Source organism: Zingiber officinale, chromosome 8A (assembly GCF_018446385.1).
Source record: "Zingiber officinale cultivar Zhangliang chromosome 8A, Zo_v1.1, whole genome shotgun sequence".
Taxonomy (NCBI): Eukaryota; Viridiplantae; Streptophyta; class Magnoliopsida; order Zingiberales; family Zingiberaceae; genus Zingiber; species Zingiber officinale.
The window spans coordinates 109,740,814-109,763,062 of record NC_056000.1 but is presented as its reverse complement, the minus strand read 5'-3'; the positions used below and the strand labels follow the sequence as shown (position 1 = coordinate 109,763,062).

At 42.4% G+C, this 22,249-nt stretch overlaps 3 protein-coding genes across 4 annotated transcripts; 2 read left to right on the top strand and 1 right to left on the bottom strand.

The window, feature by feature from the left end:
• Positions 1-1,869: 1,869 nt before the first annotated feature.
• On the top strand, positions 1,870-3,590 carry LOC122011118 (zinc finger MYM-type protein 1-like). The gene is made up of 3 exons (XM_042567547.1): positions 1,870-2,470; positions 2,577-2,776; positions 3,072-3,590. The coding sequence occupies exons 1-3, from the start codon at positions 1,870-1,872 to the stop codon at positions 3,588-3,590; spliced, it is 1,320 nt and encodes a 439-aa protein (XP_042423481.1).
• A 169-nt stretch (positions 3,591-3,759) lies between these two features.
• LOC122011117 (proline-rich protein 36-like) lies at positions 3,760-9,013 on the bottom strand. Its single transcript, XM_042567546.1, has 3 exons — positions 8,506-9,013; positions 8,180-8,415; positions 3,760-4,467 (listed from the first exon to the last, which is right to left on the bottom strand). The coding sequence occupies exons 1-3, from the start codon at positions 9,011-9,013 to the stop codon at positions 3,760-3,762; spliced, it is 1,452 nt and encodes a 483-aa protein (XP_042423480.1).
• A 10,378-nt stretch (positions 9,014-19,391) lies between these two features.
• On the top strand, positions 19,392-21,876 carry LOC122009935 (multicopper oxidase LPR1 homolog 1-like). Of its 2 annotated transcripts, XM_042566252.1 has the most exons (4): positions 19,392-19,531; positions 19,711-19,955; positions 20,048-21,517; positions 21,615-21,876. In XM_042566252.1, the coding sequence occupies exons 2-4, from the start codon at positions 19,725-19,727 to the stop codon at positions 21,666-21,668; spliced, it is 1,755 nt and encodes a 584-aa protein (XP_042422186.1). In that variant the 5' UTR covers positions 19,392-19,531; positions 19,711-19,724; the 3' UTR covers positions 21,669-21,876. The 2 variants fall into 2 exon arrangements, with proteins under 2 accessions (XP_042422186.1, XP_042422185.1); XM_042566251.1 differs by lacking the exon at positions 19,392-19,531 and having other exon boundaries at positions 19,631-19,955.
• The last annotated feature ends 373 nt before the right edge of the window (positions 21,877-22,249 follow it).

Genomic DNA, 22,249 nt, shown 5'->3' with positions numbered 1-22,249 from the left:
ACTTAACTCAATAACTTAACTAAAACTTAATTAAAACTTACAGTTGTATATGATCTTGTCGAGAATCTAGGAAGACGGGGATGCCGGAATGATGTGTCTGGAATGTTGACCGTATCTCCCTGACTCGAGTGGTGAGCTGTCTTCTGTGTTGACCAAGTCATCCGAAGTCCTCCGATCAACGCTACCGGGGGGGGACGTCGGCGGTCACTCCCCCCTTGCCGGTGGAACAAAAAAAAAAAATCGGGGCGCAGGCACTCGTAGGCCGCAGGCTCGCAGTAGCCGCCGGCCGGAGAAAAAATTCAAGCATCCAATGGTAAATGGAGAAAACGAAGAGTCGAAGCCAGTTCATTTTTTTAATTGTGAATCACCACACGGTCCACACGTTTCCATATATAAAGCATATATAAAGGTTTTTTTATATATATTTTTATTTATCTCTCCTCCATTTTTTTAATTGTGAATCATGTTGACAAGTTTCCTCAATTTATTTTTTATATTTTCATTTATCTCTCACAAAATCTTATGATATTTCTTGCCCTTTATTTTTGCTCTCTGCCGAGCGGTGACCAAAGCGTGAAAGCGGTAAAGCTGAAACCCTACACCCAAAGCTTTTTTCTCTCTGTCAAGTGTCGAGTGCCAATCAAAGGAGGAACCCTTTTGATCCATCTACTTGTGCCAAAGTCCAAAGGTGAAGCCTTCAGCCTTCATTCAGGTGTGGATTTTATTTTATTTTATTAATAATTGTTTGATTATTTCTTGATCACAATGTATACAATTAACAATTTAAAAATTTGATTGTTTAAATGTTTAGTTTCTTTTTGTATTTTGATTATTGGATAATTGAAAATTTAGATTTTGTATATTTAATGGTTGGATTATTTGTAATTTAGTTTTTGTATAAACTCTGAATATATAATTAGTTATTTTATTAGCTGCTAATTAATTGTAATGTGTGAATATTGATAATTTATGTTAAATTAATTTTATTTTTTTTTAAAGAATTGTGTCGATGAATGATGTTAAATAATTTAATTGTGTTATTGTTAAATTGTTCACATTACTCTATGTTGATAATTTTTTCCCATACATTATAATTTGTAGAAAATGTTAAAATATTTTGCAAAGAGGCCTAGGAGTTCAATTGAATCGTCTAGTGTTTCGGATGAAGAGTCTACTCCTGCACCCTAACCACCACCACCTCCTCCTCCGCAAATTTTATTTGAAAATATTGAAAATCTGAGTAGCGAAGTAGAAATTGTTGCTGATCCTGGTTTACGAAAATTGATTGAAGAATATGATGTTGGTGCTAGAGATTGTATTCGAAAAGAATATGTTGCTATTGACCCTTGTCAACCTCGAGGCCATAATTTTCCAAGAAAAAAAATGGGTAAAGACAATAGATGTTTCAGAGAGGTTTGGTTTAAAGATCGTGATTGGTTGAAGTATAGTGTTTCAAAGGATGTAGCCTTTTGTTTCTGGTGTTATCTTTTTAGACCTAGTAATATAGGGTTTGGAGGAGATGAAGTGTTTACGAGATCTGGTTTCATAAATTGGAAAAAAGCAATTGAAAAATTCAATGAGCATGTAGGTGGAGTTGGTAGTGCGCACAATGAGGTAAGAATACAGTTTGAGGGTTTCAAGAATCAAAGACAAAGTGTGGAGTATTCATTTTCATCGGGGAAACATGAGCTTGAAGTTGCTTATCGCAAACGCTTGACTTCCATTTTAAAAGTAATTCAATTTTTGTTGTTACAAGGATTGCCTTTTTTGGGACATGATGAGTCTTCGACATCATCCAATAGAGGAAATTTTTTAAAATTGCTCAAATGGTATAGCTTAGAGTGTCCAGAAGTTGCGACAGTTGTTGGAATGAATCCACTTGGAAATAATCAAATGATTGTCCCAAAAATTCAGAAGCAATTGGTGAATGCTTGTGCAGTTGAGACCACAAATGCTATTCTAGTTGATCTTGGAGATACGTGGTTCACTTTACTACTTGATGAGGCTCATGACTGTTCAGTGAAAGAGCAAATGACAGTTGTTATTAGATATGTGAACAAATATGGAGAGGTGATTGAACAATTTATGGCTGTAGTTCATGTTGCAACAACTACAGCTGCTTGTTTGAAGGAGGCAATCGACTCTTTATTTGCTAAGTATGGTTTGTCAGTGGCGAGATTGAGGGGTCAAGGATATGATGGTTCTTCAAATATGTCTGGAGAATTTAATGGCTTAAAGTCACTGATAATGAAAGAAAATCCGTATGCATTGTATGTTCATTGTTTTGCTCATCAACTCCAGCTAGTGGTTGTAGCTGTTGCTCAAGCAAATCAATATGTTTGTGATTTCATGTGGATTGTTGGTTCGATTGTGAACATATCTACATCATCTTGCAAAAGGGCCGACAAACTTCGACAACTTGAACATGACAGAAAAGTTAAACTTCTTGAAAGAGGAGAGATTAGTTCTGGTAGAGGACTAAACCAAGAAACTAGTCTAGCTAGACCTGGATATACGATGGGGGTCTCATCATTCAACTTTATGTTGTATTGAACAAATGTGACCATCTGTTATAGAGGTTCTTCAAAATTTGATTGATGATCGTGATCGTTCTTCCAAGGGTTTAAGTAGAACTTTGGTTGAAAGAATGGAGATGTATGAATTTGTGTTTATTCTACTATTGATGAAACGTATATTGGCAATCACAAATCATTTGTCAACTGTTCTACAAGAGAAAGATCAAAATATTGTGAATGCGATGCGTTTGATCAATAATGTGAAATGTAAATTGCAAAAGTTGAGAGATTCTGGATGAGATATTTTACTTGAGGATGTGAAAAAGTTATGTAACACTCATTCCATTGAAATAATTAATATGACAGATAACATCAACAACCGTAGTCATTTGAAGAGAGATAGGAAAAATGTTAATTTTTATCACTACTACCATGTTGAAATCTTTTGTGAGGTAATTTCATAATTCTTTTTTTTTGTTTACCGTCAATTAAATTCTTTTAAACATTAACATATTTATTAATTTTTACTTTTGTTGTTTGATTTTTAAATTGCAGGTTATCAATATTATTCTACAAGAGATGGATAGTCGTTTCTCCGAAACAACTACAGATTTGTTGATTTATATGTCATGCCTTGATCCTAGGAACTCGTTCTCTAGATTTGATGTACAGAAGTTAGTGCGTCAGGCTCATTTTTATGAGGATGATTTTTCTTGGAATGAGCGTATGTTGGTTGAACAAGAGTTTGAAACATATATTGATGATGTCAAATCAGATGAACAGTTTGAAGGCATTTCAGATTTGGGAGCTCTTGCAAAGAAAATGATTGAAACAATGAAGAACCGTGTGTTTCCTTTGGTTTATCGGATGATTGAGCTAGCCTTACTTCTTCCAGTTGCTACTGCAACCGTTGAAAGAGTGTTTTCGGCAATGAATATTGTCAAAACAGATTTGCGAAACAGGATTGGAGATGAATGGATGAATGATAGTTTAGTAGTCTATATCGAGAAAGTTGTTTTTAATACTGTCGACAATGAGCCAATTTTACAGCGTTTTCATAGCATGGAGTCTTGAAGAATGCAATTGTCACGTATTCGTTAGTAAACTGCCTTAATATTTTAATATTATTGTACGAGTTTTTTTTCATAATATTGTACATTTTTCTCCTGTATGTCAAGTTATTTAAAAAATATTTTTTTAATTACATAGAAGTTATTAACTGTTCAAAAAAAAATCGCCGCGCTCAAATTGCGACCGCCCCTCCATGATTGAATTCCTGGATCCACCACTGATGATAATGATACAAAACGAAATAGAACAACTCGATGGAAGACATCCAACAATGGTCAGATCTGCGCAGCAAACAGTGGGCACCGGCTGTAGAGTCATCGGAGTCTCCTGTGGGTACACTAGAGTCGCCTGTAAGGCCACAAGAAGTGGTGGCAGCTGCTGGGAGAGATGGCGGCGGCCGCTGTACAGCGCTAGACGCGGGAAGAGGCGGCGGTGGGCAGTTTCCATTGCCGCCGGAAGCGGCACTGTCCACTAGAGAGAGAGAGAGGCGGTGCCAGCCGCTGGGGGTAGAGGCGGTGGCCGCTGGGGGTAGAGGCGGTGGCGCGAGCCACTGAAGGTAGAGGCTGTGGCTGCCGGAGGTGGCACGGGCCACTAGAGGCAGCAGCGGTAGCTGCCGGAGGCGACGCCGGCCGCTGGAGGCAACGGCGATGCCCGCAGGAGGCGACGCAAGCCACTGGAGGCAGCAGTGGTGGCTACCGGAGGTGGCGCGGGCCACTGGAGGCAGCAGCGGTGGCTGCCGGAGGTGACGCCGGCCACTGGAGGTATCAACGGTGATGGCCACAGGAGGCGATGCAGGCCACTGGAGGCAGCAGCGGTGGCTGCCGGAGGTGGCGGGACCACTGGAGGCAGCAGCGGTAGCTGCTGGAGGCGACGTCGACCGCTGGTGGCATCAGCAGTGGTTGCCGGAGGTGACGGCTAAGCTCCTGGGCGGCGCCGGCGTAGAGAAGGGACTCCTTCCCCGCGTGTGAGCTCGGTGGCGAAGAAAAAACGAGCCCCCTTCTTCCCCATGAACAGTGCATCTTATAAACTCAAAGCCCTAATCTTGCAAATAACTGAACTGCCCCTCCCTTTCTCCCTAATCACTCCTACGCCCCAAGCTACATTCGCATCACAAGCCTCCCCTTCAAGTCTAGTCGAAGGAGGCGCGAGTCCGACTGACTAGACCAAGCCTGAAATAGAATCGCTACCAAACGCGAAATCGGATCACTGGACTTGTCTTATCATGTCGAACGAGTAGCCATGGCGATGCCGAGCGAGTGACTCAAGTAGTATCGAGTGAGTGACGAGAAATAGTGCGATCCAGGCAACAGAGATAATGTTGATCAGGTAGAAAGACGGGTGATCGAGTCGAATGCGTGATTGAGAAGATGCCGATCAGCAAACCGAAAAAATATGAACCGAGTAATCGAGAGAGCGTCGCACGAGAGATGGTAGCGATGTCGAGCGAACTACGAGAAATAATGCCAAATCGACAACCGGACCGATGCCGAATCGAGCGGTCGGGCGACAAGCGAGACGCCGAGCGGTCTATCGAAAAAGTATCACCCAATAGATCATAAAATGTTGGCCGAACGGACGACTAAGCAATACCGATCGGATGACTATGAGAGTGCTGAACGAGCATCCCAGAGAATGTCGTCCAGGCGATCATAAACTGACGACCACGAGGATGTCGAGCAAAACAAGTGCGTGGCTAAGTGGACGATCAAGCGTAGGATTAGGCGGTTGCCAAAGTGTTGACCGAGCGACGAAAAATAGTACCGAGTGGCTGCCAGGCAAGCTCTCGGCCAAACGCCAAGTGAGTGCATAGGCGAATACCGAGTGAGCAACGAAGCAATGTCGGGCGGAAGTGGAGCTCAAAAACGGAGCGGAAGCATATCCCGCAAAATCACATGCTCACAGAAACGAAAGTCGTGAGCTGAGCCGGCACATCGCCTGCGAACTGAACGAGAGTATAGCCCATGAATCAGAAACGCACGGAAGTGAAAGTCGTAAGCCGAACGGATACATCACACGTGAACTGAACTGCAGTGTAGCCCGTGACTCGAAGGTGCATTGAAGCGAAAGTCGCCAGCCGAGCGGGTGCATCGCCCGTGAGATATTCTAGTGCGAAACCAATGGAGATACTCTTGTTTGCGACCATCGGAGATAGCTCGACCCCGAACGGGGGAGATAAGATGCTCTTATAAGCCGATCTATGACCAGTGAGAAGCGCCCGACTCTGAACAGGAGAAATGAGAGATCTGATAAGCAGGTCCTCGACCAATGAAGGCCGCTCGACCCCGAGCGGGGGAATGAAGTACACTCGATCCTGAACGGGGGAGATAGCAGGTCTGATAAGCTGGTGTGAGGCCAGCAATGATGCCTTGATCCCAACCAAGGAAAATAGGAAATCTGATGTGCTAATTCGCGAACATCGACGACCGCTCGACCCCGAATGGAGGAGATAGGAGATCCAATACGCTCGACCCCGAACGAGGGAGATAGATGGTCTGATAAGCTCGACCTCGAACGGGGGAGAAAGATGCTCTGATAAGCTCAACCCCAAACGGGAGAGATAGATGCTCTGATAAGCTCGACCCCGAATAGGGGAGAAAGAATATTTGACGGACCAGTCCGTGAAGGCGGGGGTTTAACGTCGTCGCTCGACGGTCTTCAAGCCGGGTATTTATAGTCGTCAGTTCGACTTTGGGGTTTAACGTCGCCGCTCGACGGTCTTCGAGCCGGGTATTTATAGTCGTCGGTTTGACTCTGGCGTTTAACGTCGTCGCTCGACGGTCTTCAAACTGGGTATTTATAGTCGCCGGTTCGACTTTGGCGTTTAACGTCGCCACTCGACGGTGTTCGAGCCGGGTATTTATAGTTGTCAGTTTGACTCTAGCGTTTAACGTCGCCGCTCTACGGTCTTCGAGCCGGGTATTTATAGTCGTCGGTTCGACTCTGAGGTTCAATGTCGCCGCTCGACGGTCTTCAAGCCGGGTAATTATAGTCGTCAGTTCGACACTGACATTTAACGTCGCCGCTCGACGGTCTTCAAGCCGGGTATTTATAGTCGTCGGTTTGATTCTGGCGTTTAACGTCGCCGCTCGACGGTCTTCGAGCCATGTATTTATAGTCGTTCGTTCGACTCTGTATTTAATGTCGCCGCTCGACGGTCTTCGTGCCGAGTATTTATAGTCGTCGGTTCGGCTCTTGCGTTTAACGTCGCCGCTCGACGGTCTTCAAGTATAACTCAAACCCGGCCGATCGGCACGGGGGTCTTCGACAATGAGCTCACAGCTCAGATAATATACACCCGGCCGATCGGCACGGGGTCTTAGACATCGAGCCCGTGACTTGGATAATATACGCCCGGCCGATCGGTACGGGGTCTTCAACATTGAGCCCGTGGCTCGGCTAATATACACTCGGCTGACTGGCACGGGGTCTTCGACATCGAGCCCGTGGCTCGGATAATATACGCCCGACCGATCGGCAGGGATGTTTGACATCGAGCCCGTGGCTCGGATAATATACGCCCGGCCGATCGGCACAGGGTCTTCGACATCGAGCCCGTGACTTGGCTAATATACAACCGACCGATCGGCACGGGGTCTTCGACATCGAGCTCGTGGCTCGACTAATATACACTCGGCCGATCGGCACGGGGTCTTCGACATTGAGCGCGTGGCTCGACTAATATACACCCGGCCGATCGGCACGGGTCTTCGACATCGAGCATGTGGCTCGGATAATATACGCCCGGCCGATCGGCACGGGGTCTTCGACATCGAGAACGTGGCTCGGATAATATACACCCGCCCGATCGGCACGGGGTCTTCGACATCGAGCCCATGGCTTAGCTAATATACGCCCGGCCGATCGGCGCGGGGTCTTCGACATCGAGCCCGTGGCTCGACTAATATACGCCCGACCGATCGGCGCAGGGTCTTCGACATTGAGCCCGTGACTCGGATAATATACACCCGATCGATCGGCACGGGGTCTTCGACATCGAGCCCGTGGCTCAGATAATATACGCCCGGCCGATCGACACGGGGTCTTCGACATCGAGCCCGTGGCTCGGCTAATATACGTCCGGTCGATCGACACGAGGTCTTCGATCGAGGAACTAGGGCAGATCATATAACTGAAAGAGAAAAAATAACGCAAAAACTGATCTGCCGACCAGTAGAAGATCTGACTCAATTTCTCGACTCCTGAATACCCGTGGAGTGAGGAGAATGACACATTTGTCGAAACCTATCGAGGTCATGAGGATGGTAGAATTTTCCGGCATCACCCATCTTCACGTTCCAAATTAGGTGCATTCCCACAGACAACGCCAATTTGATCCTGTCGGGAATCTGGGAAGACGGGGATGCCAGAATGATGTGTCTGGAATATTGACCGCATCTCCCTGACTCGGGTGGTGAGCTGCCTTCTGCGTTGACCAAATCATACGAAGTCCTCCAGTCAACGCTACCTGCAGCCAGCGACCGGGTTGCCCCGGTCTCTAGTATCCTGATGCTCAAAGCAGATTCCACGGATATATGAGTGGCCGAATAATAGTAGAACAACTAACTAAATGCAAGATAAGTACATTGACGTACCTTGGCCCTGGGGGGGCACCCTCGGTGAACTGGTAGTGAAGCTGATAGAGTCGTTGTGACCCGGAATAGTGTATGCATTTGAGCCGACTGAAGAGGAGGTCCGGAGGTGACGACATGGAGCCGAATACGTCCTGGATCTAAAGGTGGCACACAATCGAAATACGATGGAGACACGGCCGGCATATGACCTCGGCTCGCAAGCCGGAATGCGACAACGGCGCGCAGGCCGGATAATACTAATAACTCACAAGCATGATAACGATACGAAACGAAATAGAATGGCTCGATGGTTGACATCCAACAATGGTCAGATCTGCGCAGCAAACAGTGGGCACCGACTGTAGAGTCATCGGAGTCGCCTATGGGTACGCTAGAGTCGCCTGTAAGGCCACAAGAAGTGGTGGCAACTGCTGGGAGAGACGACAGTAGCCGCTGTACGACGCTAGATGCGGGAAGAGGCGGCAGTGGGCAGTTGTCATGGCCGCCGGAAGCGGCATTGACCGCTAGAGAGAGAGAGGCAGTGGTCGCCGGAGGCGGCGCTAGCCGCTGGGGGTAGAGGCGGTGGCCGCCGGAGGTGGCGCGGGCCACTGGAGGTAGAGGCGGTGGCCGCTGGAGGTGGCGCGGGCCACTGGAGGCAGCAGTGGCTGCTGGAGGCAACGTCGGCCACTGGAGGCAGCGGTGATGGCCACAGGAGGCAACGCAGGCCACTGGAGGTAGTAGCGGTGGTTGCCGGAGGTGGCGCGGGCCACTGGAGGCAGCAGCGGTGGCTGCCGAAGGCAACGCCGGCCGCTGGAGGCAACAACGACTATGGCCGCAGGAGGCGACGCGGGCCATTGGAGGCAGTAGTAGTGGCTGCCGGAGGTGGCGCGAGCCACCGGAGGCAGCAGCGGTGGCTGCCGGGGGCAACGTCGGCCGCTGGAGGCATCAATGGTGGCTGCCGGAGGCGACGACTAAGCTCCTGGGCGACGCCGGCGTAGAGAAGGGACTCCTTCCCCGCGTGTGAGCTCGGCGGCGGAGAAAAAATGAGCCCCCTTCTTCCCCGTGAACAATGCATCTTATAAATTCAAAGTCCTAATCTTGCAAATGACCGAACTGCCCCTCCCTTTCTCCCTAATCACTCCTACGCCCCAAGCTGCATCCACATCAGTAAACTTAAACATAAAAGAAAATTAAATCAACTATAAATTAAATGATTAATCAATTAAAGTTAAAATCACTAATTAATTACTAAATAAGTTTAACTTAATTTACATAATTAATCTTTAATTACTTACAACAAATTAAGTACTTAAACCTTAAATAAAATAAAATTGATATTAATTTTAAAATCAACTTAATCCTTAATGAATTAGTAAATTATCTTTACCATTAAACTTGAAATTTGTAAAACATAAATTAATTAATAAATAATATTAATTCAATAATAATAATAATGTTGCCACTAATATTAACTTAATCTTAAAAATCTAATTTTTTTAAAAAAAAATCTGGTTCAGTCGACCGAATGCTCAGTTCAGTCGACCGAACTCGGTGTATATGTCGGAAACTAATAAACCTATCCTCAATTTTTTTGTCGAACGATAACTTAACTTCAATCTCATTGAATATGTAAATATTTGTCTATCATCAATTTATTGGTTAATCGAAAACTCGGTTTGGTTGACCAAAAATCAATCACCTTCTTCTGATCGGTGATAACTCAGTGTTTTTAAGGGATCGGTCGACCGAACTCTTTATCGGTCGACCGATCGAGGTCTATATAACCAATGCTCAGGCAGAAGCTTTGTCTCACTAATCCTCTTTTCACCTTCATCTCTCTCTCTGCCTTCCACGATCCTGAGCCTACATTTCACCGCCTACAACCTTCCTCAAATTAGGATCATGCCTCGTGATGATTTAAAAGCATTTTTTCTTTTAAGCTTAGTTTACTTATACTCACTATTTTTATTATTGTAGCGAAAAATTTCATAAAATTGCCTAAAAAGAGGCTAGCTCCTCTAATCCCAGTCAAGACCCTAAGTTTTCTACAGAACACCTACATCAATCTTTTAGCAACACAACCTTTTAGTTGTATGAATTAGGTGTCTTGATCTACCCTTCTACCAAACCTACTGTCCTGAGATAGTTGATATCATCCAACATTACTCCTTATATAGCCTAGTTCTTTGTAAACACGCATACCATCCCACACTTTGTACTAAATTTTATCATAATTTGTGTGAGATTGTTGCTCATCACTTTAAAACTAGAGTTGCTTCAAGGGATATGTCGTTTGATCTTGACATATTTTCTCATTTCTTACGCATGCACCCCTCCCTTAATTGAATTTTTCCATATCCATCTAATCCTGACTCTTTACCTGCCCCATTTTTCCATTTGACTCTTAACATGTATGTCAACTTCTTCCAAGGTTCTTAACCAAGGAAGATGTCATCAGTATCATTTAGTCCAAACGACAATACACTCTACAAAATAGTCATCTCTTGTATTCATCCTCTTTTTTCCAGAGATCAAGCAATCCTACATCCAATTCATCTTTTTCTAATGTATGTACTTAAGCATAAATTGGATTTGGATTTTGGGTATTGGATCTTTAAGTCCATTATCTACCACTTTGGCTATAGGACTTCGTTTAAAGTACATATGGTTCATTGTCACATCCTTGCCGCTTTCATAACTTCTTTAGGGGTAGAGGTTGTGCATGGGGAATTGATAGAGCTATCTAATTTTAACCTAGTTGGCCTCCGTTAAATGTCCTTGGCTAGGATTAAAGCTAGTTCTCAGGGCTTGGTTTACAAGCACACTCATCCATGTTATGTCGCTTGCTCCGGCAGTGTTTTGTTGGTGCAACATCCCTCAGGTCAAGGTTAATCTGGTTGACCAAGCTTGAGTCTTGGTTTGGGTTTCGATATTTGACAATGCAAGGTTGATTGAAGAAGAGTCAAGTAGGTCAAGGATGACCGGATACTTGATTGGGAAGTCCTAACTGGGATGTTAGGCAGAAGGTAAGACCTAGTGAGTGAAGCTAGGCAGGAGGAAAATCCTGGTGAGTGAAGCCAGGTGAAAGACCTAGTGAGTGAAGCTAGGCTGGAGGAAAATCCTGGTGAGTGAAGCCAGGTGAAAGATCTAGTGAGTGAAGCTAGGCAATTGGGAAAGTCCTGGTGAGTGAAGCCAGGCAAGAGAAATCCAGATGGGTCAAGGTTGACCAGACATCTGGTGAGAGTCCAAGTAGGTCTTAGGGAGTGATCGGATACTTGGTGGGGAGTCTTGGCAGGTCAAGGGAGTGACCAGATGCTAGGCATGATATACCAACAGGTCAAGGTTGACCGAATGTTGGTTTGAAAAGCTTGAGACTTGGTTTTGGGCAAAAACCAAGAGCTGGATCGATCAGTGGATCGATCCAGGCCTTTCCCAGCGAACAGAGAGCCTCTGGATCAATCAGTGGATCGATCTAGAGGTCCCAATCGATCAACCGATCGATTAGGACGCTGCTGGTTCGCGCGATAAGCGCTGGATCGATCCGTAGATCGATCCAGGCATTTTCTCCAGAGCACAGAGGCGCTCTGGATCGATCCGTGGATCGATCCGAAGCCTCCCCGATCGATTGGGAGCTTTCGAATCGATCGGGATCCGACCGTTGCATCGTATTTGAGCTGCAGGCGTGCGATGGCTGCGGCATCTCTTCACCGATTCATTTCAGATCTTCACCAGCTTCTCCACAGCTCTTCTCAAGCTCGAGATCGCCAGTTCTTGAAGGCTCTTGGAGGTTCTTCCAAGTCAAGAGGCGGATCAAAGCAAGAAGAAGAAACTAGGGTTAGGGATTTTGCTCTCATTGTAAGCTTGTAAGCTTGTATTTCATTACCTTTCCCTTTCTTCTTGTATTGAGTCTTGTAGGGCTTCTCCGCCCTTGGTAGTTACCATAAAGGAGAGTTTTATTAGTGGAGGGTGTGTGTGTAGGTGTGAATCCTTGGACTAGTCACCTCTTGTGAGGTGGATACCAAGTAAACCAACCTTGTTAACGTTGTGTGGTTTGTTTCTGTATTTTCCGCTGCACATCTTTGAAGAAACAAGCAACGCCGAGTAACGCCGAGCAACGAGCACGCGACGAGCTATTCACCCCCCCTCTAGCTACTTTTCGGTCCCAACATGTTTGATATTGAGGATGTTCCTATCACTGTTGAGGAGCCCTTTGTTCCATTTTTGTCCTTAGAGTTTCCCCAGACTCCATATTTTGATGCAGCCCAGGGGGCATTGTCTACAACCCCTCCACAATCTAGAGATCTATTCAGTCAGTTGTGTGATGACATCTTTGATCGTTTCGACTCGCTTCAAACTATATTTCCGGGGCAGCTAGCAGGGTTTCGTCAAGACATAACTAAACGAGTCAATACATTGGAGGCACAAGGTGTTTGACTTTTTTGCTTTATGCACAATCCTTTACCACCTCCATCTGATTCTTAACCTTATGTATTTGACTATGTAGACATTATAACTATGGTTGTATTTTGATTTGGTACTTATTAGTTGTAACTTTTTATTTGCCATTTTGATTTCTACATGTGTCTTATAGAATATATTTTATAATTTTCTTCAAAATCATTAGGTTTTTCAAAACGTATTTTCAAAATACCTCTTTCAAAACTTTGTTTTTAAAATAGCTTTTAAAATATTTTATCTTTCTGAGTAACCTAGGATTTACCATAGACTTGCATGCTCCTATAGTTTTACAGCCAACATCTCATAAGCATATTAGGATACCTTGCTTGTATATTTTTAAACATAGAACGGTGTGAGATGCTTAGAACTTAGCCTAAGATTTCATATACTTATATCAGTGTATCGCTATAATTTGGGTTTTAAATAAAATACATTAATCAATTTCAATAATCTGACTAGTAACAAACTAGTCAAACCAAAAGCTCAAATTGATGAACCTGAATCAGCAGCTGTTATCTTGTGGTACTCAGCTAACTATGAAGGTTGGACATTTCATACTAAAGACATTATTTTTCAAACCATGCTTAGACTTATAAGAAATAAATATCATTTTTAATTTTTTTTTCAAGGCTAAGAAATTTTAAATATTTCAACTTACACTAATTTTTTTTATTATTCAAAATGTTTTAAAAAATTAAAACAAAACAAAACAAAAAATATTTTCTTTTAGTTATAGTTTTCAAAATTTCTCTTACTTTGAACTTCAATTTTTCCACTTATATTCAACCTTATATTTTAAAATTTCTCTTTACAAAATATTTTTAAGATCTACTTTTTTTAATATTATTTGATGTATTATTTACAAAATATTATTTTCTAAAAACTTATATTTTTTTTACTTGCTCTTATTTTCAAAACACTTAATTTTTTTATTTAAATATTTTCATCAATTCTAAAATTATTTTCAAAAATCTACTTTTCAAAATTTATTTATTAGAAATCTTGCAAAAAAAAATTAAGTAAGTATTTTTTGCATATTTTCTTTGAAATTTTCAAATAATATCTTTTCATATCATTTAAGTAATTTTAAACTCCAAAACTTAGAACATCTACATTAGCTACCATATCCAAAGATTTTACCTTAAATTTTGGATAGGGTAGTTAAAAAAACATTTGCATCAACTACTCTATCTATTCCCTAAATTTAGATTTGATGAATAGTAATTGTCTAAATTTAGAGAATGAAAACTCTACCCTAAATATATAATAATATTTTTTTTCAATCTCTCTCCTTTCAGTACTCATTCTCTCTCCTTCCACTCATTCTATAAATATAATAATAAAAAATAGAAGAAAGAGAAGAAAATAATAAAAAATTGAAGATAATGAAAATTTTAGGGTAATTGATGTAGTGTGTAGTGAAAAATGATTATCTAAATTTAATATAGTGAGCTATTTACCCTAAATTTTAGATATAGTGATAGGGAAACTGATGTGGATGCTCTTATATCTTAGATTGTTTGGAATATTTATAATATTACCCATTTTATAACAAAAGAGAAGAGATAGTAAATTCAAGGGGTGGTAACAAACTTAGGGGAAGACTTAAGTTAAATGCTTGTTTACTTAACTTTGCATATGTTATAAGTTTAACTATGAACTTTGGTTGTCAAACATCAAAAAGGGAAGATTATTGATATAGGGTGCATCAGAATTGAACCTGAGTTTTAATGTTGTCAAAGGTTCGAGTTAAATCTTGTTGTCATCTAACAAGTTAACTAAATGTATAGGATGTTTACTCGACCAAAAAATTCTTAGCAGATCGTGGAAGCCAGACAGGAAGTCAAAGTGGGTCGAGAGGACTCGACACTCGGCAGGGAAACTCGATAGGTCTGGAGGACCAAAGATCTAGAGGAAGTCCTAGTGAGCCGATCCGATGCTAAGTGGCAAAGTCCAAACAAGTCTGGAGGACCAATGTTTGGCAGGTAAGTTGAGGTAATCAACTGGAGAGGAGCGACAGTGAGGTCGTATTTCGAAAAGGAACAAGCCCTAAGTCATTGATCTAACTAAAGAAATCGGGAAGGTTTTAAGTTGAAATCATGATAGTTCTACTATCATTTACAATTCATGCATCTTATATTGCTATTCTCACTTTATTTTATAGGAATATTTTGTTTAAGACTATTTTTCAGGAATCGTTCTGATCGGTCGACCAAGCCTATAGATCAGTCAACCAAACCAAGTTGACACAAAGCAGTTATCAGAATGAGCCAAAGTAAAAAATGGAAGTCAAGTTGATCGATCGACCGAACACAGGGATCGGTCAACCAAATAATAAAAGCATTAATGGTGAATTAATTTTAAATCTTGGCGAATAGGGAAAGTGCTCTGCTCAGTTGACCAAATAAGGTGATCAGTCAATCAAACAATTAATGCTCTTAATTACGTGAAGATTGGATCTCGACGAAGAAGGAAGGGCGAGTGTTCAGTCGCCCGATACGATGATCGGTCGACCAAAAGGATCAGTCGACCGAACACGACTTATAAAAGGGGAGCTCGAGGTTTGAGATAGTCAATCAAATTCTAATTCACTCTGTGCCAAAGCTCTCGTTCATGTTGCTTTGCTACTCATCTTCAAGCAAGCTACTACTCCAATGAAGTACCGACGACCTTCATCACTATTCTTATCGGTATATTTTATTCAAGCTTGCATTGTATTTAATTTGAAAGAAGATTGTAGTTTGTTACTATCTTCTACTTGCATTTGTACACATTGCTTCTTTCCGAAGAATTCAAAAAGAATAATCATAGTGGATCGCCCAACAGTGCGATCAAGGATCGCAGGTCTTGGAGTAGGAGTCGACATAAGCTCCAAACCAAGTAACCATTTGAGTCATCTTTATTACTCTTTTTGTTTCTGCTGCTTTACTTTGATCTATTTGTTTTGATAAAAAAAAAGTTTTTAACGAGCGATATTCACCCTCCTCCCCCCTCCCCCTTCCCCTCTATCGCTTCATTTTGAACCTTCATAAATTTGGTGGACTCTTAGTCTAAGTGACATGATAAGTTATGAATGGCTCATGCCACCCAAATTGCTAAATTAATATCTATAAATGAGCTCGAAACTGGAAAAAAGGAAAAATCAAGTTGGGAGTTTTCAATATCCCGAGGATACACGATGGGGATCTCACTTGAGGTCACTTCGTAACTTACTTGACTTATTTGATCCTATTCTTCTTATTTTAAATGAAATATGTAAGGAAATATGTTGCTAAATATGCAAACGCGCAGAGGAAAAACATATTTCTTCCAGAAGATCCATGCGAAGGGAAAGAGAAATTCCTACATATACTAAGTTTTCTAATATAGCATGAGAGATTATACCTTTGGTCGTGCTCACGGACTCCCAACAGCTCATATCACACCACGATCTCACGTTCGTGCCTCTACGGTATCCACACGAACAAGCATTCGTTTGTTTCACAAACTCACAAGATGGAGAAAGGTTGTGCTAGCAACCTATGGAGTGGATTTCGACCAAGAGAGGAGAGGAGCAATGAGAATGAAGAACAACCCAAAATGAAGAGGAAATTTCTTAAGTATTTTCATCCAATGAAAACACTTAATTAGCATTAATGGTCTTAATGAGCATTTACACTCCATTAAGGATTACACTTATAACTCCTCATTTCAAATGAGTGTAACTCCTTATTTCAAATCAATTTCGAAAATTGAATGAAATGAATAATTAAATTTCAAAATTTAATAATTATCTCCATTAATCCTCACTTGAGTCTAACTCAAGTCTCCTCATTTGAGTCTAACTCAAGTCTAATTCACTTGAGTCTAACTCAAGTCTAATTCAATCGAGTCTTACTCAATTAATCTTCATGCAATTCAAATTCAATGAATGACTATTTCATTAATTCAAATTGACTCCTTGAGTCTAATTTGAATTGGATTTAATCCAACAATTAGATCCAATTGAGTCCAACTCAATATGTCCAATTCGAATTAGACTTAATCCAATGATTCATCATATGAACCCATCTCCAAATCTACTTGTTCTTTGTGTGTGACCTAATAGGTTCTCGTAATGTTGGCAATGTACCCAAATCAACATTTAGATACATAAGCAATGAGTGACATCTAGCAAGACATCATTGCTACCCAAGTGACGAGAAGGTCAAGATCTGACCTAACCTGTCTGTGGCTATTATCTTGTATGACTTGGTCCCTCTATCCTTGATATCTAGATTGATCAATGAGGCATAGACCGTGTCATCCTCTTATCAACCTTTGTATTTCTTGATCTCTAAGTAGACACACTTAATCAAATAAGCACAATATCTCATATTGAATTATTTATGCATGACCATGCTTTCTTATGTCCTACTAATCAAGGGGCCCATAGATATCGCTTCCGTCATATGAAAGGGATAGATCTCATCTACATCACTCACATCCCTCCGTATAATTCATTGCATACCCAGTGATCGACTTTATTGTCCACCTTGTTACAAGTGGTGTTTGCCGATACCAAAGTACACAACTCCTTATGTAGGGAACCATAGTGACTTCAGGTCTGAGGACTATTCATACCAATAGTCACATGAGAATGTTTATGACACTCATATAACGATCCATGAAATATTCTCATGGCGGGTCATTCAGTATATATTCTTTAATATATACCTATGTGTCAACCTGATATCTCATATGACTTGTGAGATCAAGTCATTCGTTGACCTACATGCTAGTCTCAACGAATTAATATTGTCCTTGTATATTAATGCTCGATTAGGAATAGTTAAGAGTAGTATTCTCTACAATATCTCACTATCAATTTAACCAATTGATATACTATAAATAAGAAACTACTACCCAAGGACATTATTATACTTATTCAATTGACACTGAACTGAAATAAATATAATAACTAACTTTGTTTTTTTTTATTAATAATGATATATGATACAAAATGAGCCATTTACAATCATGTCATAATTGGTACTAGGGCTAATACTAATAAAATCATTAATGATAAATGTAGTTTATCTATTAAAACAATAGCTGATGGAGCTTACGATATGATGACATTATTTGAGTTTGTTTTTATATTGCATTTCATGCTGGGGTTATTGGAAATGGTTGATGATCTTTGTAGAATTTTATAATTCAAGTCTCAAGACATAGTAAATGCCATGGATGTTGTTGCTAATACAAAAGAACTTCTCCAAAAATTCAGAGAGGATGGTTGGGATAATTTACTTAATAAATTGAAGAGTTTCTATAGTAAGCATGATATACATATTCTGAATATAAACTCTCCTTGTCGATCAGGTAGAGGATGACTTCATAAAGAAAAAAATATCAACTTAGAGTATCATTATCTAATTGATATATTCACTAACACAATAGATTTTATATTACAATGGATGAATTATCGGTTTGATGAAAATGTAGTAGAATTGCTCCGACTCAACTCAGTTTTGGATCCAAGAAATGGATACAAACATTGATGATATTTATAGACTTGTCGAAAAGTTTTATCTCAATGATTTCACTAATCAAGAGAAATTGCATATAAAATATCAAATAGAACTTTTTGAGCTTAATATTCGGCACAATACTAGTTTCAGAATGTGAAAACACTTTTAAAATTATGCCAAATCTTGTCGAAGATGGAAAAAATAGAGAGTTACTATCTTGTGGATAGATTAATTAGATTTATTTTGACTCTTCCAATTCTACAGCAGCAACATATGTTTTCACCAATGAAAATTATTAAGACATGATTATGAAATAAAATGGAAATGAATTTTTGGCTCTTATTATTAATGTACATTGAAAAGAAAATTACTCAAACATTCTGCATTGACTCAGTTACTAATGACTTTAAAATTATAAAGAAACATCGAGTACAACTTAAAATGTCTACTTGTAGTAAAAAAGTAAATAAATAATAATATTTCATATATATATATATATACACACACTATGATAGCTACTTTATAATTAATAAAGTTTTTTTTAGCATTTTCTTTGTGCAAAATTGATTGTTGCAGAATTTACTGTAGATAAAGTGTCGAAAATGTTGAGATTCTAGTCATTTTAATTCTCAGGTAATTTATTTTGAATTAAAAATTTCTTATTACTTGTAGTTTGGTACACTAAATTATTATTGTTGTTGTTAATAATATTGATATTTGTGGGTAGGAAATATTTTAATAATCTTGAAATAAAAAAATGTCAACCCCTCCCTAATAAAATGACTAGTTTCGTTTCTGCTAACAATAACAATAACAACACATGTAAGGAGATGCTTCAAATATCCATTAATAGCAAAAGGTAAAATACTCATCTCAGAGGTTTCTCCATGGCGGCCTTCCTATTCTAGAAGGGAGATAAATAATGAAAGATTTCACTCAGTAATAATAGCACATGTAAAAAAAAGAATACGGTAACCAATAACACATTTAACATCTATTAGAAATCGACTCAGGATCTATTAACAACACTTTTATATGAATCTAACTGCGTGAGTTAACGAGGGCGGCGCTTCAAATATCCGTTGTAGCAAATGGATATTTGAAGCGTTGCCCGTATATGTTCAACTCGGAAGGAATATTTGAATATGCTAAATGTTATCTTGGGATTTGAAAAACGCTATGCCATTATTTTGGGAAGATATCCACCAATGGATGCCCTTGTGTCTCTCTATTTCTTTAGAATAACAGTGTCTGGTCTGTTCTGTGCATTTACCCAAAACCATCCAGGACCTGCTTGCGAGACACTCGTGACTTCCCTCAACCCTTAAAATATATTCCACCTCTTCCCATCTCAGCTCACGTTGACTACAAATTAGCTTCCTTCATTTCATCGCAAGCCTGGCGAGCATTTTCCCCCTTTCAGGTTAATTTCCCATCTCTTACTTCTTCCTTTCCGGCAAATAGTGCTAGATCTCAAAAAGTTGCTTTAGTTTCAGTAAAATGTGTTCTTCCCATTGTCTTCATGTCCTTGGAAACAGATTCTTCATATCATGGATACTTTTTCTTCATCTTTTCTTTTCTCTTCTGCTTCCTTGTTGCCAGAGTGTTTTGGGGCCATGAAGCTTCTCCCTTCGATCCTGCTTCTGCTTCTGATCGATGGCGCCTTTGCAGAGGATTCAACGCCGCCATTGCCGGAGCTCATCGAGCAAGTGGTGGAAAGATTGCAAGCGCCGTTGACTTTGTATGTCGACGAGCTCCCGTCGATCCCCAAAATCTATGGCTATTCCCTGTCCGATTCTCGGCCGACGCCCGTGAATCTAACCATCGGCATGTATCAGACTACATGGGTATGTGGAAAGATCTATCGATCGATCTCCAGATTTTCCTCAGAATTTTTTTGTGTTTGAATTGGGTGGATTTTTGTTTTCTTCACTGTTAGAAATTTCACCGCGACATGCCGAACACCACCGTCTTCGCCTTCGGGACCACGGCGGCGGCCGCCACGTTTCCGGGGCCGACCATCGAGGCGCTCCACGCGGTGCCGCTCTGGGTGACGTGGGAGAACCACCTCCCCTCCACTCACATCCTCCCCTGGGATCCCACCATCCATGTCGCCAGACCCCGCCACGGTGTCGGTGTCCCGACCGTCGTCCACCTCCATGGCGGCGTCGTCGCCCCCGCTGACGACGGCTACGCCGACGCCTGGTTCACCGCCGGCTTCGCCGACACGGGCCCCAACTGGACCAAGCCCGACTACTTGTACCCCAATGTCCAGGGCCCCGGCAACCTGATGTACCACGACCACACCTTCGGCCTCACCCGCGTCAACATCCTCGCCGGCCTTGCCGGCGCCTACATCATCCGAGACCCTCTCCGGGAGGCCCGGTTCGACCTCCCCAACGGCAGCTTCGACCTGGAGCTCGTCATCGCGGATCGGATCTTCGCCACCGACGGCTCCATCTACATGAACGCCACCGGCTCGGTGCCGGAGGCGCACCCGCAGTGGCGGGCGGAGTATTTCGGCGAAGTAATCACCGTGAACGGGAAGGCATGGCCGTACCTGACGGTCCGGCGGCGCAGGTACCGTTTCCGCATAATGAACATCAGTAACGCGCGCTACTACAACCTGACGCTCTCCGGAGGCCGCCTCCCCTTCTTCGTGATCGGCTCCGACGGATCCTACCTCACGCAGCCAGTGGCCACGCGATCAATTCTGCTGTCCGTCGCCGAGATTTTCGATGTGATCGTGGACTTCTCGGCGACAGATGCGACGGAGATCGAGCTGCTGAACCACGCACCATATCCGTACCCGACTGGGACGGCGGTGGAGGACACCGACCTGGGTCGGGTCATGAAGTTCGTGATCCGGCAAACTCCAACAGATCCTCCGGCGAACAGAGCACCAATATCACCAACGAGCCTGATCGACTACGCGACCCCAATCGAAGGCGAGGCGACGACGACGCGGTACATCGCCTTCTACGAGTACTTCCAATCGGGGCACACCACGCACCTGCTGATCAACGGGAAGAACGTGACGGATCCGGCGACGGAGACGCCGAAAACAGGAAGCACGGAGGTGTGGCACGTCATCAACCTGACCGGCGACAACCACCCGCTGCACCTCCACCTAGCGACGTTTCAAGCTGTGAGGACGACAGAGCTGGTGGACGTCGGCAATTTCACGGCGTGCATGCAGAGGCTATCGGATCCGGTGGCGTGCGACATTGCGGCGCACGCGGTGGGCAGCGTGACGTACCCGCCGGAGTACGAGAGGACGTGGAAGAACGTGGCGAAGATGCCGCCGTCGACGATGACGACGATCGTGGCCAAGTTTAGGATCGCGGAGACGGATCAAGCTTACCCGTTCGATGCGACGGCGGAGCCCGGCTACTTCTACCACTGTCATGTGATTAAGCTACCTCTCGATCTTAATTAATTTATTTGTTTAATTAAAAAGGATTATAGTGTGATTATGGTCAACTAATTAATTTGATGTTTGGCAGATTCTGGACCACGAAGATAATGTGATGATTCGACCGTTGAAGCTGATCCCGTAAGGACAAGTACGTCAATCGATTCTGACGCTGCTGTAAGATTAGTGTTAGATCTCCGTGTTGATTTGATTAATTGGGTTTATGCGATGTTGCAACTTGAACTATTATTTTTTTTTATTTTTTAGTTTTTTTTGAGAAATGAATGTACAACCCAATCAAGATTGTGTTTATTAGGGTAGCCTTGGGTACAGTCAGTTTCAGTTTGGGAGCATTTGCAGATTCACAATGGGTTGCCACCATTGGTGAAGCACATCCAATCAATGCAACAAGTGGATAATTTGGAGGCCCGAGTAGTTGAACCCGCCCGAGCGGTAGAAGAATCTTAACTTCAAGCGGCTTTATCAGCTCGCCTGAGAGAAGAACTTGAAGCGGCTTGGGCGACCATCTTCCTTGTACTCGGAGGCAGCTACTAGCAGAGAACAAGAGCTCTTTCAAATTAGAGTGGCTCCTCTTGAGGAAGAGCGCGAGTGATTGGCATTGCAGGTGGCTTTGCAAGAAGTCAAAATTGCCGGTCAGAAAGTCACCATCGCCGAACTGCAGACTCAGTTGTCTAAGTCATTTGAGGCGATGGAGACGTTGAATGA

What these genes read in the sequence shown, in the direction of transcription:
- LOC122011118 (XM_042567547.1), top strand. Translation starts at nt 1,870, where the DNA reads ATGAATCCACTTGGAAATAATCAAATGATTGTCCCAAAAATTCAGAAG. An exon ending in AAGAGGAGAGATTAGTTCTG is followed by an intron (nt 2,471 to 2,576) that starts GTAGAGGACTAA and finishes CATCTGTTATAG; the next exon opens with AGGTTCTTCAAAATTTGATT. An exon ending in CGATGCGTTTGATCAATAAT is followed by an intron (nt 2,777 to 3,071) that starts GTGAAATGTAAA and finishes TTTAAATTGCAG; the next exon opens with GTTATCAATATTATTCTACA.
- LOC122011117 (XM_042567546.1), bottom strand. Translation starts at nt 9,013, where the DNA reads ATGGCCCGCGTCGCCTCCTGCGGCCATAGTCGTTGTTGCCTCCAGCGG. An exon ending in CTCTACAGTCGGTGCCCACT is followed by an intron (nt 8,416 to 8,505) that starts GTTTGCTGCGCA and finishes GTGAGTTATTAG; the next exon opens with TATTATCCGGCCTGCGCGCC. An exon ending in GGTGCCCCCCCAGGGCCAAG is followed by an intron (nt 4,468 to 8,179) that starts GTACGTCAATGT and finishes TGATGCCACCAG; the next exon opens with CGGTCGACGTCGCCTCCAGC.
- LOC122009935 (XM_042566251.1), top strand. Translation starts at nt 19,659, where the DNA reads ATGGATACTTTTTCTTCATCTTTTCTTTTCTCTTCTGCTTCCTTGTTG. An exon ending in GCATGTATCAGACTACATGG is followed by an intron (nt 19,956 to 20,047) that starts GTATGTGGAAAG and finishes CTTCACTGTTAG; the next exon opens with AAATTTCACCGCGACATGCC. An exon ending in GCTACTTCTACCACTGTCAT is followed by an intron (nt 21,518 to 21,614) that starts GTGATTAAGCTA and finishes GATGTTTGGCAG; the next exon opens with ATTCTGGACCACGAAGATAA.